The sequence below is a fragment of the Eumetopias jubatus genome, unplaced genomic scaffold (assembly GCF_037043125.1).
Source record: "Eumetopias jubatus isolate StellerSeaLion01/CBP00866 unplaced genomic scaffold, mEumJub1_p1.0 scaffold_1, whole genome shotgun sequence".
Classification (NCBI taxonomy): Eukaryota; Metazoa; Chordata; class Mammalia; order Carnivora; family Otariidae; genus Eumetopias; species Eumetopias jubatus.
Window position 1 is genome coordinate 209372118 of NW_028274807.1, and position 19697 is coordinate 209391814.

Here is a 19697-nt window from a genome sequence, read left to right on the forward strand (position 1 = left end):
GGGAGGTCAAGAGGAAGGAAGACAGAACTTCAGGGACCCGCATTCCTTCCAGGGTCCCGAGGGGAAGAGGGCAAGGAGGAGGCAAGGCCAGAAGTTGCTGGGGAGGTGGAAGGTTTCCCAGGAGGGAAGTCAGCAGCTTCCACTGGGACAGTGCCTGGCAGAGGGGAGTAGGTTGAGGACAGACATAGCCAGGAAACGGGCAGGTGAAGGTTCAGAGAGCAGAAGCAGCCCCCTACAATAGCAAGAGAGAATCAGAAAGAGCTGAGATATGGCTCAGGGGAGAACAGAAGTTGGGGGGGGTGGCGGATCAGGCCCTTGTCCGGCACAGCCTGGGAATTTTTCCTCATGCAGTAAGTCAGAGGTAAGCGGCTCAGGCCTGCCAGGCAGCTCCGTGCACGGCAGAAATCCAGGCCCAGGTTCTGGCTGTTTGTGGCTCTGCGCTCCCAAGACTGTTTCTTCATCATTGTAGTCAAAGCTGGTCCAGGTTCCAGCCCAGGGAGGGGAGGAAGCAGAAGGGCAGGCAGCAGATTTCTTATAATCAAGTGAGAGAGTTATGTTCTGTGGGCTCATGTTGCCCACCTGCCCTGCCCTGTCCTCGCTGTAAACCTGGGCAGGTGATCGCACACTCTCCGAGCCTCGGTCCACGTCTTAGCTAGCTAGGCCATGTAACAAATGACCACAAATGTAACAGCTTAAAACACCCACTTAGTAGCTCTCAGTCCAGTCTGTCAGAAGTCTAGGCAAGCTCAGCTGGGCTCTCCAGGATCCCACAAGGCCGAAATCAAGCTGTTCACCAGGCTGGGCTCTTCTCTGGAAGCTCTGGGGGAAAATGTACTTTCAGGCTCACTCAGGTGCGGGCAGAATTCAGTCACTTGTGGGTGTAGGCCTGAGGGCCTGCTTCATTGCTGGCGTTCAGCCAGAGGTTGCACTTAGCTCCCAGGGATGCATCTCATCTTTTTTGTACTCCAAAACTGTCTGACCTCTCCTGCCTCGAGCTGGAGAAAACACTCAGCTTTGCAAGGGCTCACCTGATTAGGTCAGGCCCACCCAGATAAGCCCTGTATCTTATAGCTGACGTGGGACTTTAATTACATTTGCAAAGGCTTTTCCCGGCAGTCCCTAGACTAGCATTTGATCAAATAACCAGAATCCTGCGGGGGAGGGGTGGCAAGAGGCAGGGGCAGCTTTAGAATTCTGCCTGCCATGCTTCCTGTACCTATAAAATGGGTCTAACAGTGCACCCGCTCTTGGTCTGTGATGCCTTTGTGATCCAGCTGCTGTTTCTCTCTAGGGACTTGTTCAGGGGTCCTGAGGGAACCCAAGACTCGGATTCAGTGATTCCCTAGAAAGACTCAGAACTGAGAGGCCCTATTGGACTCACAGTTACAGTTTATTACAACAGAAGGATACCAGTTAAAATCTGCAAAGCAGAGGCACAGGGGTCAGGGCCCAGGGGAGACCAGGCGCAGACTTCCAGGTGTCCCCTCCCAGGTGAGTCACGTGGGCAGCACGGATGCCCCCAGCAACAGGGTGTGACAGCCCAGATGAAGTGTGGCCAACCATGGAAGCCCACCCACGCTTTGGTGACCAGAGTGTGCATTGGGGGTTGGCCGTGGAGGCCTGGCGGACCTTAGTTACTCAGACTCTGGCCCCTCTAGAGGTCACACTGACGGTGGGTCACACTGCCCAAGGCCCCCACCATAAATCCCATTGTTGGGGTAAATTATCTAGTGTGCCCAAGGCCCTCAGAGAAACCAAGACTCTTTCATCATGCAGGACACTCTAAGGACTTAGAGGTGACTTCCCAGGAGCCAGTCAGGGAGCAGTCCTTTCTCGGAATGCTGACTGGTCCTTTACCTTCTGTGGGACCCCAGTCAGGCCAGTCTCCACGACACCCCCCAGATTCCCCACGTGAGGATTTCAAAGGCATCTGGGGATGTGCCTGAGTTTGGCTGTTGCTATTGTCACTCATACTCCAGACACTACTCAGTTCCCGGAGGGTCATGCCCCCGGCGTCTCTGAGCCAGGGACCTCTCCTCGTCCTGACCTTGGCAAGGGCACCAGGCCCTCCCAGAGCTCCACGGGGAACAGTTGAGCCAGTCTCTGGGGTTAAGGAAGGTCCACTGAGTGCTTGGGGACAACAACAGTTACAACGGTGATGACAATCACAGCCTTTTTAGCTGACTTGAGTCTCAGGCGGGCTGAAAGTATAACACTTTTTTTTTGTCCAACTGCTCAATTTACCTCTAAACATACTGAGCTCCCTTCCAGCAGGCAGGGGGCAGCATGGGAGAATGGATTAACCCCAGTCATTCAGATCCTCCAAAAATTGGGAGGCCATTCTTAGCTAGATACTTGGGAGAGAGAGGGCAGGTCCCTCTGCTCACCTCTGTGTCCCCGCTGTCTGTCCCTCTCCCTCCTCTGTCTGTCTCTCCCTCCTCCCCACCCCTCTGTTCTCCACACCCAGGAGAATCTCATCTTTGGGGAAAATCCTTCTCTCTTCATGTTTCTCTTTTTCCTGGATGTCATGTCTGAACCCCTGAATTCTCCCTCCAAGGGACTCAGTCTGTGTCCCTTCATTGCCCCCCTGCCCTCCTGCTCCCCCTGGCCGGGCACTGGGGGCAGAGCCAACCACCCGCCTGAACAGACAGAAACCCAATTAGCAGATCCAAACCCACTCAGGCTTCCACGGAGAGCACACGAGAGCTGTAGAAACACGGAGCCACCGTGTGCTACCAGCCCGGACCAGTGGGGCGGGGAGTGCGTGGAGAAGAGATAAACCCAGAGCCAACGAGTACCAGACATCTCTGCGCCTGCCTGGCATCCCCCGTGCCCGCATGGTCCTCAGCCCTGACATGCCACTGGTTGTGGGGGGACCTCAGCTTCCCAAAACAGGAATGCCTCTGCCATTGTCTTAGAATGGGCCACAGTCCGGGCCAACCCCACCCAGGGCCAGCCCGGAGCCTCATTCAGAGCTCCACATGGCTGACCAGCCGAAAGGCCACTCTCCTGCCCTTTAACCCCCCACAAAGACCAGACTCTTTCTGCAGGTGGGATCTGCCAGATCCTGGAAGGTTCTCGAATGGGCCTCGTGGGAGCTAAACGGCTTTGCCCCGCATGCACCAGAGAGGGTGACCTCCTGGCATGTTGTTATCCACCCAAAACTGCTGGCCACGTTGGCCGTGGCTCACTGAATGAGAACTTACATTGAGCACCTGCTGTGTGCCCAGCCCTGTCGTTGGCATGTGGAACACAGCCCTGAAAGACACATGGGGCTCAGGCAAACAGGCAACAAACAATAAGCATGATAAATACGTGGGGTATGTAACATGTTGGAAGGTGAGGCATGCAGTGGAAAAGATGGAGCTGGGGGGTGGGGCGTGGGAATTCCGGTGGGGGGGAGGGGCAAACCCTAGGTCAGCAAGGGGCAGTCCTGCCCCCAGGGGACACCAGCAGTCTGGAGACGTTTTTTGGTTGTCCCATCTAGGAGGTTGTCACATCTGTGCCAGCGGCATCTGGGGTGTAGAGGCCAGGGATGCTGCCAAATGTCCTGCAGGGACAGACTCTGAGCCCAGCGTCATGCGGAATGGGAGGCGGGAGGGGAGGACCCCGGGACGATAAACCCTGGGACACAACTGGTTTGTGGATGGCTGTTGCCTGCATCCTGGAGGACCTCCTGGTCCTGCCCCCCGCAGCCCCCAGGTGTTAATAACTCTGTACCTGGAGGAGGAATAAACCTGAACTTCAGCCTGGAGGGAGCCCCAGGACCCCAGCAGGAGGCCACCTTGAAATCCCCACAGGGTTCTCCCTTTGTTTAAATGTGAATGACAGTCCCGAATGGGAGACTCCCCAGTGCATTGAAGCAGAAAACAGTCAGAGGTGGTGGTTCTCAATCAAGGGACAGTTCTGTCCCCCAGGGGACACTTGTCAATGTCTGGGGATGGTTTGGTTGTCAGGACTTGGGAAAGGAGGTGTCGCTGGTACCTAGAATGTGGAGGCCAGGGAGGCTGCTCGCCACCCTACAGTGCATGGGACGACCCCCAAACCAAGAATGATCCCTCCCCAAGTGTCCACGGTGCTAACTAGGTTGAGAAACCCTGCCCAGACTCCCTTACCTAACTCGCATGCCAAGAATGGGCGCAGCAGTCTGCTCAGGCTGTCGTAACAAAATACCAGAGATGGGGCGGCTTAAACAATTTATTTTCTCACGGTTCTGGAGGCTGGAAGTCCAAGATCAAGGTGTCAGTGGGGTTGGTTCCTGGTGAGGCCTTCTCCTCGGCTTGTAGGTCGCCACCTTCTTGCTGTGTCCTCACATGGCCTGGTGCCTCTCTCTTATAGGGACACCAGGCCTCTGGGATCAGGGACCACCCTTATGACCTCATGTAACTTTAATTACCTCCTTAGAGGCCCTACCTGCAAATGCAGTAACACTGGGGCTTAGGGCTCCAACAGGAATTTGGGGGGGGGGGACACAATTCAGTCCTTGATGACAGGTGTGTACCTTTCCTTCCCACGAGGGACAGGAAACATATAAGCTGGAAGGAGAAAGTGACTTTTAATAGGAAATGTCATGTTCTCTTTTTTCCCTTCCTGGGTCTCTGAGAAGGAGCCACACAGCCCTCGGGCACCTCACTTAGCTACAGCGGCCATTGGACAGAGCTATTAATTCCAGCAGCTTCCCATAAGGAAAGAAGAACTATAGGTTTGCGTCAAGGATCTTAAGAGTTTAACAACACACAGGGGATTTTCCCAAGGCTCTCTCATGATAGTCCTGAACTCCCAACCTGAGTCCTGACCCACGAATCAGCCCCACCCCCATGCAGCTTGGCCCAAGGGACCACAGCCCCCTGCATCACCAGCGGTGGGGAGTTCGCCCTCTAGTGGGTGAGATGGGGAACAACATCATGAGGTGATTTGTAGGAAGAAGAGAAAATAAAGCCGGAGAAGGGCATCCAAGAGGATGGGGGAGGGCTGTTTCAGGGAGCGAGGCCAGCTAGAAGACGCGTTTGGGTTTGGGCAGGGACCTGAAGGAGGTGAGGAAGGGAGCCACGTGGACGTTCGTAGAAAGAACGATCCTGGCAAAGGAAATAGCCTGAGCAAAGGCCCTGAGGCAGGACCATGCCTGGCGTATTTGAGGAACAGCGAGCTCGTTGTGTCTGGAACAGAGTGAGCAAGGGAGAAAGTAGAGGAACTGTGGGGTCAGGGTGAGGACTTGGGCAATCACAAGAGCCGGGGGAACAGCAGAGCGCCGAGGGCTCGGAGCAGGGAAGCGCAGGATTGACTCGAACGGCCACCAGCGCCCTCTGGTGGTGGAGGCGGGGCGGGGGCGGACACGGAGCCCTGAGCAGAGGCACCTGTGCTAGTCCAGGCAGGTCGGTCCCGCGTGGCCTCGATACTCTCACTCCAGAACGGGTTCTGAGCTTTACCTGTGCACTAGCAAAAAGGCCCTTCTGGAGGATCTTTCCCAAAATAAAAACATGTGTGTCCAGAGTCACATGGGTGAAGATGAGCGAAAGCTCCAGAGAGTGCCTGGCAGACGTCTGTGCTTTGACCCACATCTGCTGAGAAGCTGCGCAGGGGCGCCAAGGTGGTCAGGGGTGGCCCAGGGAAATGGAAGCGCGGGGAGGGCAGACGCTGGGCCAGGGGAGGTCCACAGGGAGTGGAGGCAAGGCAGGATGTTGGGGGTGTGGAAGCTAGGAGCAGCTACTCAGCTGGCAGGCCCCAAGGGATGGCTGCTAAAACACTGAAACACTTCTCTGCTGGCTGGTAGCCGCTCTCCTGGACCCCACCACCACCACCACAGTCCAGCAACTACAGGGTTAATATTTGGCCCAACAGGGGGCCTTCTGGCCCTTATTCTAGCTCTGTCCCTCCACACCTGCTGGTAAAAGTTTGGAAAGGTGCCCCTGTGCCCAGAGTTAGAGGGTCTGAAACAGAAGTAGAAATGGGGGCCCAGTTGGTGTAGCGGTGAAGATGGAGGAGAACATACTCCTGCAACAAACAGCCCCGAGGTCTCCAACCCACTAAGATTTGCTTCCCTCTCCTGTTCTGTGTCCTTCCTGGGTTGGCAGGGGCCTCTGTTCACCAGCCACCGTGACAGAGTTTTGAAAAAGAACGCAGGAGTGTCCCTCACTGGCCACTAAACACCCTGGCCCCGAAGTGGCGGCTCAGTGTGCTCACACTTCATTGGCAAGAACTCGTCACATGGCCTCTGGCCAAGCACAGGGGCAGGAAGAGTCAGGCTCCCATGCAGTCAGGCATGAGGGACCAGGAATCGCTGGCAAAGAGCCTTAATGACCACCGTGGCCGGAGTGAGGGACCAAGGATCAGCAGTGGCTAGAGGTCACGTCCATGGGAGGGGAGAATTGGTTGAGGGAGAAACCTCCCCTGTCAGGACTGCTCTGGGACAGCCCGGCCTCTCCGAGGCTCACCCCGCGCCCCACCTCAGACCCCTAGGCTGCTGTTGTGTAATCCTATGGCAGACACCGTCCTAAGGCTACACACATATTAACTGCTTTGATCTTCAAAACATTCAGTAAGGTGGGTCCTACTGCTGTCGTCCCATTCTGCAGATGGGAAAACTGAGGCACACAGTGGTAGACTAATACCTGAGCTGCGCAGGTTGGGACCTGCGCCATCTAGCTCCTACTGATGCTGATGTTCCCCCCACCCCACCCCGCAGCCACTCCATGGCCCTGGTCCTGGCCCTGGCCCTGACACGGACCAGAGCCCACATGGTCATTCCTCTTCTGGGACAGCCCCACAGGGAACTGGTAACCCATGGGAAGCAGGACTCCAGGGCCTGAGTTGGCAGGAGCTGCTGGCTTTGCATCTGCCCTGGAGGCCGACACCCAAGCAGGCAGTCAGGGCCTCTCTGTGCCCACGTTGCAGGCGGAGCCGACAAACAGCAGATGGATGCAGAGCTGAGGAAAGAGATGATGGCCATCTGGCCCAACCTGTCCCAGAAGACACTGGACCTGCTGGTCACCCCTCACAAGTGTAAGAACCATGCCTAGCGGGGCCCTGGGCTCTGCCCCGCCAGGATGGGAGGGGGCAGGGGGAGAGGGGGCGGGTGCAGGGCCGAGGCTGGTGCATACAGGGCCCCCGCCCACGGGGAGCTTGCCCTGTGCCCCCAGCCACAGACCTGACCGTGGGCAAGATCTACGCGGCCATGATGATTATGGAGTACTACCGACAGAGCAAGGCCAAGAAGCTGCAGGCCCTGCGTGAGGAGCAGGTACGGCCCTGGGCCCTGGCGCCCTCCTCTCCGGTGCCCTTCGCCCTGCGGGCCCCACAGTGACAAACCAGAGCAGCGGGGTGTGGCCAGGACCCAGGACAGGTCACCGGAAAGCAGGGCTGCGCCGAGGAGGCAGCCTGGATGAATTCATCTGTTCAGTCAACACTTATTGGGCACCTGCTATGTGGCAGGCGCTGTTCTCAGCCCTGGGGTGCAGCTGTGAGCAAAACAGACCAGCATCCCTGCGGAGCGGACATTGCAGTTGGGGAAATGCCAACCATAATAAATGACAAACACTTAAATGACGAAACAGTAAATGCCATGAGAAGGAGTGCTGGGGGAGATGGATGCAGTTTCAAGCAGGTGATCAGGGAGGCCTCCCTGAGGAGGTGATGTGGAGCAGAGACCTGAAAGAAAAGAAGAGGGAGTGAGCCATGTAGATATCTGAGGGAAGAGCACTCCAGGCGGAGGGAACAGCCAGCGCAGAGGCCCTGTGGCAGGACTTTGAGTTTGGAGAACAGCGAGCGATAGGGCCAATATGGTGGAACACAGTGAGCAGGAGTGGTGGGAAGGGGGCGCCTGGGCGGCTCAGTCGGGAAAGCGCCTGACTCACGATCTCAGCTCAGGTCTTGAGCTCAGGGTGGTGGGTTCAAAAAAAAGAATGGAGACGAGGGTGGGAGGTAACAGGGCAGACTGTGTAGAGCCTTGGGGACCCTGGGGAGAATTTTGACTTTTGCTCTGGGTCAGATGGGAACCGGGGCGGCTCCTCTTAGAGGAGGGAAGTGACCACACTCAGGTGATCGCTGGCGCCCTCTGGTGGCCATGGCAGGTAAGGGCTGGAGCAGGGAGACCTGGGAGGAGGCGAATCGCCTGGTCCAGGTGAGGCTGTGGGGCCAGACCTGGGTGAGAAGTGATCCTATTCTGCATGGACTTGCAAGGAGGAGTCTAGTGGACTGGCTGATGGACCGGACCTGAGTGTGACAGCGCGCGCGCGTGTGTGTGTCTGTGTGTGTCGGCGGTGTCGAGAATGACTTGGGCTGGGGGGCAGAAGGGGCAGGGGGAGTGTTGAGCGTCCTCTGCACAACCTCCCGCCTGTCTCTCAGCTGCAGCTTTGGCCAGACCTTGAGCCTTGAACACCCTCCCCAACCTACTCCCTGTGCCTCTCTACCCCATGCCCACACATTGCTCTCTGCCTCTCCAGAACCGGACACCACTCATGTTCCAGCGCATGGAGCCCCCGTCTCCAACACAGGAGGGGGGACCCGGCCAGAACGCCCTCCCCTCCTCCCAGCTGGACCCAGGTGGAGGCCTGTGAGTGTGGCTCTGGCCAGGAGGTGGGGATGGAAGGGCAGGGGGCACCATTCCCCGGTGCGGACGCCCCTGGAGCGCCCACGGCCACCCTGCCCTCTGTCCCACAACACAGGATGGCTCATGAAAGTGGTATCAAGGAGAGCCCGTCCTGGGTGACCCAGCGAGCCCAGGAGATGTTCCAGAAGACAGGAACATGGAGCCCAGAGCGGGGACCTCCCACCGACATTCCCAACAGCCAGCCCAACTCCCAGGTGCCTCTGTGCCCCCCCCCACCTGACCACCACCGCCTCCCAGCTCCCGGGCGCAAGCAGTACAGGAGGGAAGGATGTGGGCCCCACAGCCACAGCTGCACACACACCAGGCCACCCCTGGGGCCCAACAGGCCGCAGGACTCACCTGGCCCTGCCCTCTGCCCCCACAGTCTGTGGAGTTGCGAGAGATGGGCCGAGATGGCTACTCGGACAGTGAGCACTACCTCCCCACGGAAGGCCAGGCCCGGGCTGCCTCCATGCCCCGCCTCCCCGCGGAGAACCAGGTGAGGGCTTTCAGCCACCCCCTGGGGCTGGACTCGGGCCCCTAGGCTCCAACACGCAGCCCAGGGCATCTCTTTCCTCTGAGACCTCTGCTGGGGTGGGGCCACCTGCACCCTCAGCAGCGGGGGGGGGCAGGCCCACACTGGAGTGCCGGGAAGGCCTGGACCTCTTACCTCCTCCCTGATGGCGGGCAGAGAGGAGCAGGGGCTCCCCTGGGGCAGAATACAGTCGTCCCTGCCAAGTGCTTTCCATCTACCCGGTTTGAAGGTGCCAAGGCAAGAAGATGTGGAGGACATGTGGGGGTGTGGGGGGGAGGTGATGTGTCAGGGCCCAGTGAGCTGCAATCAAGAACACACACACAGGCATGCATGCACACGCACACACACACGCACCACATGGACGTATGTGCTCATACTCTGCATACACGAACGCACACGCATGCACGCAGTTCTGCTATCGGGAATTTGGCAGGTCCTAGGACCTGGTAGCAGAGTCTGGGGTGGACCTGGGGGCAGCTGGGGTTTGTATTTCCCGTCTGGTCTTTGTGGGGGCCACTGGGGAGGGACAGAGGTGTGTGCCTGTGTGTGGCTGAGCTGCAGCGCCCACTTGGTTAGTGGGGGGCGGGGCGCGTGATCCCACTGCCCCAGGCTCGCAGGGACAGAGGGACCAGAAGCCAGAAGCATGGCTGGCTGCCCGCCCAGCCTGAGAGGCAGGGTGGCATGTCTGGCTGGGGCGGGCTTCCCGTGTGCTGTGCTGGGGCGTCTGCACGGGGGGTGAAGGCTGTGCTGTGCCTGGCTGGGCCACGGTGGCTCAGGGACCTGGCCTCTGGCTGCGGAGAACTTGGGTTGGGGGGCACCTAGCTGCATGTGGCTGCCAGCGCCATCCCCCCGTCCACCCCCAGGACGGAGTTGTTGGGCCCCAAGAGAGGGTCCAAACAAGCTGGCTGATGGCCACCCCCTTCCCAAGCTTTGAGTGTCAGCCGGAGCCAGGGCTGGGGCGCATTGCATGAGGCAGAGCCCAGGGCCAGGGGCCTGTGGCCACGCCACCCCATCTGTCGGTCTCGTGCCTCTGCCATCTGTCTGTCTGTGGTGTCTCCTGTCTGTCTCCTCTGTGCCCTTGGGAGGCTGGCCAGCCGGGCCTGGGGTCACCTACGCACCAGGGACTTTAGCCTCTTTCCCTGCCTCCCTTGCTCCCCCCCTCCACTGCCCAGGTTCTGCTCCCCATGGCATCTCCATGTACCACCTCTCACTCTCCCTCTTGGCTTTTATATTTATTTTCTTCTTTCTGTTTTTCTGTGTGCACCATCCCGTGGGGCTGTGACAGAGGAGAAGGGGCCGGCCACGTGGGAATAACCTCAGTGTATGTACCGCGCCGCCCGCCTCCCAGCTGGGCTCCGGCCCCCTCTTCCCGCCCACCCCCCCTCGTGGGAGTCCTGTCATCTCTCCACCCCTTGGACCCCACCCTTTCTTTGCAGACTGCACCCCCCTCCCCCATGAAGCCCCATCCTTGTGTGTTGTGTCCTCTGTGTGCCCTGCCAGGGGGGAGTGGGCTGCCCCCCACTCCCCCCATCTTCTCCCCAAAGCCCCCCCCCCCGAGCCAGGAGGTGCCATCCTTCTAAGAAGCCTGATCTGCTGCACCGCCTGGCCCACTCTTTTTCAGAGGCTCGTTCCCCTCACCCACCCCTGACCCTCTGGTGCCGAAGCCCTATGTCCCTTAAAACTGCAGGGCCACTGGCCCTTCGGCCAGTCCAGCGTTGAGTGTGGTCTTTCTCCTCTCCTCTTCTGGCAGCAGAGAACCCCAGGCCCCTCTCTGGGGTCTGACCCTGGGGCGCGCAGCTCGTGCAGGCTCCCAGGCTGCAGGCCAAGAGGAGCGGATCCCCCCAGGGTCTCAGATGCCAGGGCAACCCGTCAAGGGCTGGTATAGGAGTCAGACTTGGGTGACCAGGAAAGCCCGGTCCCAGCTAGGCCGAAGAAGGACAGTGAGCTGGGATGCTGGGCGCCCCAAGCACATAGGAGGCCTGACCTCCGCTGTAGGAGGAGAGTAGGCAGGAGTGAGCGCAGGGCCCTACTGCCCTGCGTCCCCACGTGGCACTCTGGATGGGGAAAGCTGTCCCCTTCAGCTCACCTGCCTGTCCCTGGCTGGACGCCCAGGGCTGGGTGGTACCTCCCAGGGGTGGTCCTGAGAAGCAGCAGGGTTGGGGGTGGGGATCGGATAGGGCCCTCTGGCCAGAACCTGGGCCCAGCCTGGGAGGAGGCAGAGACGTCCTGGGACCCTGGTGGATCAGAAACGGAGCCCCATGGCTCACTCAGACTCTGCCCCAGATGGTCACACCCGGTCACTGAGGGCTGATGGGGCAGGACAGACCAGGACCACTTGGTGTGGGCCACTGACCCTGGCCCGCTGGCCTGTCCACCCCCCCAGACCATCTCAGACACCAGCCCCATGAAGCGCTCAGCCTCCGTGCTGGGCCCCAAGGCCCGGCGCCTGGACGACTACTCCCTGGAGAGAGTGCCGCCCGAGGAGAACCAGCGGCACCATCAGCGGCGCCGGGACCGCGGCCACCGAGCCTCTGAGCGCTCCCTGGGCCGCTACACAGACGTGGACACAGGTGGGCTGCCCCGTGGGACCCAGGAGACGGGGGGGGGGGGGGGGGGGGTTGGATAAGGCAGAGCTGGGCAAACATTGAGGGAGAAAGGGAAGAGGGGCCTGGATGAGGAACAGGACTCTCAGGGGACAGGAGCAAGGGGCCCCGAGCTAGGCCAGCTGCTGCTAGACCTCCATGGTCCAGGGGAAGGGGCCCCTCTCTAGAGCCTACAGACCCCCTGGGTGGCCTCCTGGGCGCACATCCCACCCATCCCTCCTTCACGGCCATCTGTTTGTCTGACCCCAACCACTCGGCCCAGGCTTGGGGACAGACCTGAGCATGACCACCCAGTCCGGGGACCTGCCATCTAAGGAGCGAGACCAGGAGCGGGGCCGGCCCAAGGACCGGAAGCATCGGCAGCACCATCACCACCACCACCACCACCACCCCCCACCCTCCGACAAGGAGCGCTATGCCCAGGAGCGGCCTGACCACGGCCGGGCCCGGGCCCGGGACCAGCGCTGGTCCCGCTCGCCCAGCGAGGGCCGAGAACACATGGCGCACCGGCAGGTGGGTGTGGCACCGGGTGCCCCTAACCCGAGCCCCTGGGAGACCGGTGCGGGGGGGGGGGGGGCGGGGGGGTTGGGGGGAGCACACCAGATAGCCACGCTAGGTAGGGTCCTCCCTCCCCACTGTGACCTCTGCCTCTGCCCACCATTGGGGTCCCCAAGCCCCCGGAGGGAGCCGGGCAGGAGTAGGCACTGCCCCCAGCCACTCTGGCTCCCCACTCTGCCCCCCCCAGCCCCCCTGCCCGCCTGCCGCCCCCTCCCCCGCAGCTGCTTCCTCTTTGGTTGTGGATCACGTTTGAGTTTCTGGCCAGCGCGGTCCTTACGGCTCATGCCCCCCGCTGGCTGCCTGCTGCCTTTTGCTTTCCTTTAACCCAGCTTCCGTTTTTGTTTCGATTATGATTTCTGTCCTCTGGACGCCTGTGAGTAATTTTTGAAACTTCTGCTATTTAACCCCGAAACTTACAAAACTCCATTTCTCATTTCTCTTTTCACTTTGTTGTGTTGGTTTTCGATTTACCCTCCCTCCTTGTCTCTCACTCCTCCTCCCCCTCCAACCCCTCCTCCCTCTCCTCCCCCTCCTTCACCTCCTCCTCCCCCTCCTCCCCCTCCTCCTCCTCCTCTCTGTGGCTGTTGCTTTTCTCCTTTTTTTCCATTCAAATGTCCTGTGTCCCCCTCTCCCCCCCCCCGTCCCTCCCCTGTCCCCTTTGGTTTTCCTTTGCCCCCTCCCTCTCTCCCTCCCGTCCTCTGTGTCTCCTCCGTCTCCTTCTGGTTGATTTTGTTGTATCTTTTTTTTTGATTTCCTTTGTTTCAATTTTCGTGTAGGGCAGTAGTTCCGTAAGTGGAAGCCCAGCCCCCTCAACATCTGGTACCAGCACTCCGCGGCGGGGGCGCCGCCAGCTCCCCCAGACCCCCTCCACCCCCCGGCCACACGTGTCCTATTCCCCCGTGATCCGTAAGGCCGGCGGCTCGGGGCCCCCGCAGCAGCAGCAGCAGCAGCAGCAGCAGCAGCCGGCGGCGCGGCCGGGCCGGGCGGCCCCCAGCGGCCCGCGGAGGTACCCGGGCCCCGCGGCCGAGCCTCTGGCCGGGGAGCGGCCGCCCGTGGGGGGCCACGGCAGCAGCCGCTCGCCCGCGATGGAGCGGCGGGTCCCGGGCCCGGCCCGGAGCGAGTCCCCCAGGGCGTGTCGCCACGGCGGGGCGCGGTGGCCGGCGTCCGGCGCGCACGCGTCCGAGGGGCCCCCGGGGCCCCGGCACCACGGTTACTACCGGGGCTCCGACTATGACGAGGCCGACGGCCCGGGCGGCGGTGGCGGGGAGGAGCCCCGGGCCGCGGCTTACGACGCGCCACCCCCTGCGCGACACGCGTGCTCGCCCAGGACTCCCCGGGCCCCGGGCCCGGCCTGCGCTTCGCCTTCCCGGCACGGCCGGCGACTCCCCAACGGCTACTACCTGGCCCACGGACTGGCCAGGCCCCGCGGGCCAGGCTCCCGGAAAGGCCTGCACGAAGCCTACAGCGAGACCGACGACGACGACTGGTGCTAAGCCCGGGCGAGGTGGCACCCGCGCCCGCCCGGCCCCCCCACGCACCCCACGCACACGCCCCACGGGGAGGAGCCGCGCCCAGGCCGCGGGGCCACCTCGCTGCCACCTGCCCAGCACACGGGGGAGGCCCGGGAGGGCCCAGGAGAGGACCTGCCGGACGACCCCGGACTCTGGAGGGAGTCCCCAGGACCCGGACACTGCCAGGGTGTCCCGCAAAGACCCTCGGCCGGAAAAGCCGCTCCTGGGCAGTGATGCGCACCCCACCCAACCCCGACCCTACCCCCCACCACCACGGGGGCCCTCGGGGGGCAGACAAACCACACAGCCAAGGGATTCGAATTAACTCAGCCATTTTTGGAGAACCTTGGGGAAAATGGAAATTAAAAAAAAAAAACATTTTTAAAAGAAAAACGGGGAGAAAAACAATCGCTTCTATTGATGAGTTTTATCATCTCAATCGAATCTTTCCTTTCCCTGATGAACGCGAGCTGGTGGCCCGTGTGTGGCAGAGAAGCCGGAAGTGAAGCCGAAACCCAGCGTCCCACACAGACCTCCACCAGACACTCATACCCCACACACGTTCTCAGACACACACAGGAGTGCTTGCTGGTTATACCAAACCCTACTATTACTGCCTGCAGAAATCAATTTAAAAAAAAACAATTTTAAAAAGGACAAAAAAATTAATGATTGAGAAAAGAAGCATTTTTTCTGACATTTGGTCCTGCTTGAAATAACAAAAGAAAAAAAAAAAACCACCACCACCACCGATTTCCTTTGCTTCTTTTTTCCTTTTTCCTACCTTGTTTGAAAACTGTGGGCTTGGGACTGTGAATTACTGCATGACATTCAAAAAGAAAAAAAAATAAAAAAGTTGAATCAAAGGGCTTTTGATTAGACTGGTCTTTATCCCTCTGCAAAATGCTCCCCGGGTCTCTTTGGCGGAATAGTGGAAGGAGGCCCTTTGAAAGTGTTTGAAAGTAGCCAAGGAAGCTGGGAGTCTCCAATCATCCAATCTTTGTGATGCCTGGGTGTTGCTCCAGAGTCAGCAAAGAACAAGGCAGACCAGCTCTGTTCCTCACCTCACTTAGCGCAAGAGCTCTAGAAATCCTGGCTACCTTAACAAGCCCAGGAAAGCCAAGGCCAAAGATGTTGCCCAGGTCCTTACCAGCTGTCCTGGCTGGAAGGCAGAGCAGTGTCCCCCACTGCCACCCCATGCCTCCACCCTCAGGCACCCAAGGTCTCCCACCATCTGCCTGCCAAGCAGGTTCACCATTCTGGAAGATCAACCATCCTGCATGACCATCCTGCTCGACTGGGCCAGTGGGACCCCAGGGAGCACCTGTGAGGCCCCAAACATTAGCAGAACTCCTTTTGGAAACACCCTGGCAGTGGGGAGTCCTAGACGTCAAAGGTCAGAGCAGCCCACCCGTGGAAGGCAGGGGATGGTCAGGGCCAGCTCAAGATGCAGGGTACAGGTGGAGGTGGGGTTCTTACAAAAGGGACTGACAAGCCTTCCCTCCCTCCCCCTTCCAACCCACCCTGCACCTGCCTGCACACTCCCACTCCAGACGTAAGGAAGCTGGCCCCACAGCTGAACACGGTAGAAGTCTCCCACCCTGCCGCCTGTCTCCAGGGCCTCACCTCCCTGCCTATTCTGTGAATGCTTCCGTGAATATGGGCAAGAGCTACAAAACTGTAGACAGTGAGATCAGGAGGTCAGCGGGCTGTGTTGACTCAGGTGAGCAAAAGACCAGTTATAACCCCTTCTTTGAGTTGAGCTAAGAGGCCTTTCTTTGGTCTGAAAGAGCAGCCCCTGGTTCTCCCTAGAATGGGCTTCAGAGAATTCCACAAAATCTATAGACGCAGAGAGGGGGATGGTCCTCAGGGAACATCAGGGTACCTGAAGAAGGAAAATCAGAGGCCAGGCAGCGGGAGACTAACCACAGACATCTACTACACCCCAACTTTTGGGTCAGTCATTGGACCCTGAGGAGCTTGGCACCACCATCCTCCCTAGAACCACTGCCAACTCAGCTCCAGCCTCACTGGCTGTGTGACCTTAGGAAAGTGACTTAACCTCTCTGTGCCTCTGTTCTTCCATCTGTAAAATAGAAATAATAATAATAACACTATTTATGAAAATTAAATGCATTATTCTACATCAGCTGCCAGCAAACTTTGCCTTAAAGAATCAGAGAGTAATAGTTTCAGCTTTGTGACCCAGACAGTCTCTGTTGCAACTCTTCAACTCTGCCCTTGTACCAGGAAAGCAGCCAAACGTAACATGTTAACAAGTGAATGTGGCTGTGTTCCAATAAAACTTTATTTGTAAACACAGGCAGTGGGCCAGATTGGGCCCTTGTCCTACATCAGTGGTTCCCAAACTTTCTGGTGTCAGCACCTCTTTACATTCTTTTTCTTTTTTTAAAGATTTTATTTATTTATTTGAGAGAGAGAGAGCAGAGGGAGAGGGCAAGCGAACTGACTCCACGCTGAGCTTGAAGCCCGTCACGGGGCTGGGGCCCACAACTCTGAGATCATGACATGAACTGAAATCAAGAGTCTGATGCTTAACCAACTGAGCCACCCAGGCACCCCCCCCTCCTTTACATTCTTAAAAAAATTATTGAGAACCCCAAAGCATATCTACTTATGTGGGCTATATTTACTGATATTTACCATTTAGGAATTAAAACTGAGAATTTTTTAAACTACATAGTTTTTAAATCACAATCAATAATAAACCTACTAATAGTAAAAAAAAATAAAATACAATAAACCTAATAGTAATATTTTTAATGAAAAATAACCACATTTTCAAGAAAAAAAAATCCACGAAAAGAGAGACTTTGTTTTACATTTTTGTATCTCATTCATATCAGCTTACGGAAGACAGCTAGATTCTCACATCTGCTTCTGCATTCACCTTGCTGCAATATCCGATACCTTCTGGAAACTCGACGACACACATGGGAGAGAATGAAAGTATTAAAGGCACAGGACATCTTAATAGTATGATAAAAATAGTTGGCCTTATAGACTTCCTGGAATGATCTCAACAGCCCCCAGGGGCCTGGACCCCTTTGAGAACTGCTGTTCTCAGAACCTCACCTGTCTCAGAGTGAGCAATTATCCACCACTGACATTATTACCCCAGCACCAAAGCAGAAAGTTTGACAGGTCTTGCTCCAGACCCCAACCCTTGAACTTACCTTGGGCAAAGAAGGCTGAGAGACTCCAAATGGCAAGGCGGCAGAGCTCCTTCTATAATCATGACATCTAGGAAGTGACCAGTCCAGCAAAAAGCTAAATAGAGGGTTTTGACTTCCTACCCAGGCAGTTTAGCCAATCACAAGCCCCGCAGACTTCTAGACCAGCTGCCTGACCAAGGCAGGGCTGGCCTCTGGCAGAGGTCCACCTTTCATGGTGCTGAAGCTATTCAGGAGCACGTGGGCCCATCTGGAGCCAGGGAAGCCACAGCCATCTGTCCACGAGGGAACAAGGCCCATTGTAAGAGCCCCCTACAACCCCTAGACCCAAAGGCCAAACCTGTGGCTGAGTGCCAGGAAGCTGGACCCCAGGCCTCCACCACCCACACCTTTAGGCTGCAGCAGGTGTAAACTGCCCAGGAGACTCAGAGTGAGGGAATCAGGAGAGGAAAAGGCAGGGGGTGGCTTGCCTTAAGCCCTGGTCTCACAACCCTTCCTCACATCCCTGGCCTTAGCCACAACATCTGGAAGGCTGAGGAAAGGGCAAGGAAATGGAGACTCTGGACACCAGGCCTGCCATGCAAATGCCCTGGGCAGCTCCCTTCCTGAGATAAATAGTCTGAGAGACCCAGGTTTATTACAGATGTGTCCTCAGGGCTTCAGGGAACTGCTTCCCTGTAATCCACAGCCTCCAGTCGCTATCTCTCTCAGCCTCAATGTTCTGTCTGTGAAATGGGGATGTACCGCTGTGTCAGGAGGCAAAACATTTCCTCTACCCTCTTAGATTCAGTGCCTGGGGCCTGTGAATTAAACTAATGCACAACAGATTAATAGGGGGGAAAAGGCACACAATTTTTACTAATGTCCACATGCATAGAAAGGCAGTGAACTTCAAAGAAGTGATTAGACCCAGGGGTTTATATACCATTTTAACAAAGAAAAGGGGGTTTGGCCTTCCAGGGATGATAAATTGTGGAAAAATGACTAGGAAACGTCTGGTGGAAACGAATGGAAGATAAGGGTTATTTTCATAATGTTTGTTGATGATACAGACTCATCTTGGTGCCTCTCCATCTTCAGTGATGACTCACTCTTCTCTTCCTGATATAGGAGAAAACGGAACACCTTCAAAAAGGGAAATTTATGTCACCTTCTTAAAAGGAAATGTATGCCCTGCTTTTAGGTAGAAAAGGGGAGGACAGGGGTGCCTGGGGGGCTGAGTCCTTAAGCGCCTGCCTTCGGCTCGGGTCATGGTCCCAGGGTCCTGGGATCGAGCCCCGAGTCTGCTTGTCCCTCTCCCTCTGCTGTCCACCCCCACTCATGCCCTCTCTGTCTCTCTTTCAAATAAATAAATAAAATCTTTAAAAAAAAAAAAGTGGGGGGGGACAGAGACCTCTTCTGCATCTCACTTGCCTTCAGCTCAAAATAATCCTTTTGCTAAAGTGGCAGGTTTGGGGGTGGCACATCTGACCCCCTTCAGCTGCCATCAAAGGACTGGCAGGGTGTGGATGGGTGACAGTGCTTGGCTCGAAGACTTGTGGGAAAGCCAGATCCATGTGTGGGCGCCAACCAGAGCACCCCAATATGGGAACTACTGGTTGCTCAGGAACTCTGCACAGCACTGAGATGAAGGCCTGATTTTAGGAAAGCAACCAGAATGAGGAGGACACGGACAAGACACTCGGCCAGGAGGCTGCGCATTTGAAAAGCCTCACCAACACAGCGAACCAGGTATCTCACAGAGACCGGAGCTCAGAGTGATAAAACATATAACTAATAAAAAGCAAAAGGAAAACAGACGGCTTAAAAAAATTTAAGGAAATCGTAGCAATATTGCTCTGCTAGGACCGACGTAACAAGTTACCAGAGTGAATGGCTTAAAACAACAGAAATTTATTGTCTTACAACTCAGGAGGCAAGAAGTCCTGCAATCAAGGTACTGACAGAGCTGGCTCCCAGATAAAGCCTCTGAAGGAGAATCTGTCCACAGCTTTCATCTAGCTTCTGGTGGTTGCTGGCAATCCTTCGGCGTTCCTAGGCTCGTGGCTGTGTCACCACAATCTCTGCCTCTGTCTTCACCTGACCCTGGCCCTGTGTCTCTATGTGTCCTCTTCTGTCTCTTATGAGGACACTTCCACTGAATTTATCACTGCCCCCCACATCCAGTATCATCTCATCTCTGTCCTTACCTTAATTACATCTGCAAAGATCCTATTTCCAAATAAGGTCCCTGTGGTTTAATAAGAAATACATTTGGGGACTCCTGGGTGGCTCAGTTGGTTAAACATCTGCCTTCGGCTCAGGTCATGATCCCAGGGTCCTGGAATCAAGTCCCACATCAGGTTCCTTCCTTGGTGAGGAGCCTGCTTCTCCCTCTGCCTGCCACTCCCCCTGCTTGTGCTCTCTCTCTCTCTCTCTGACAAATAAATAAATAAAATCTTTAAAAAAGACGTAAATAAATGTATTTGGTCTTTGTCCCAAGTTCCAGGTACAGAGCTCCTAAAACCCTTGGAATTTCCTAAGTCATAGGAGTGTCTTCTATCATTTATAAGGGCCCCTCCCTTTTTAAAAAGATTTTATTTTTAAGTCACCTCTACACCCAACGTGGCGCTCAAACTCACAATCCCGAGACCAAGAATCACATGCTCCACTGACTGAGCCAGCCAGGCGCCCCCATAAGGAGCCCCTTTAGATCACACCTGAGTTTATGTT

At 57.0% G+C, this 19697-nt stretch overlaps 1 protein-coding gene and 1 long non-coding RNA gene across 5 annotated transcripts in view; both read left to right on the plus strand.

The window, feature by feature from the left end:
• Positions 1–14538, plus strand: part of CACNA1A (calcium voltage-gated channel subunit alpha1 A) — a 265173-nt gene extending 250635 nt beyond the window's left edge. For all 4 annotated transcript variants that reach the window (XM_028088869.2, XM_028088871.1, XM_088017020.1 and 1 more), the window contains 9 exons: positions 6892–6999; positions 7137–7237; positions 8439–8548; positions 8661–8799; positions 8970–9083; positions 10405–10440; positions 11503–11689; positions 11985–12235; positions 13057–14538. In XM_028088869.2, coding sequence (XP_027944670.2) covers positions 6892–6999; positions 7137–7237; positions 8439–8548; positions 8661–8799; positions 8970–9083; positions 10405–10440; positions 11503–11689; positions 11985–12235; positions 13057–13773 — 1763 coding nt within the window. In that variant the 3' untranslated portion in view covers positions 13774–14538. The remainder of the gene's footprint in view (positions 1–6891; positions 7000–7136; positions 7238–8438; positions 8549–8660; positions 8800–8969; positions 9084–10404; positions 10441–11502; positions 11690–11984; positions 12236–13056) is intronic.
• Positions 14539–16983: 2445 nt separating this feature from the next.
• On the plus strand, positions 16984–19400 carry LOC148165183 (uncharacterized). Its single transcript, XR_015766494.1, has 3 exons — positions 16984–17286; positions 18630–18716; positions 18898–19400. It is a non-coding gene; the product is annotated as an uncharacterized LOC148165183 (long non-coding RNA).
• Positions 19401–19697: the final 297 nt, after the last annotated feature.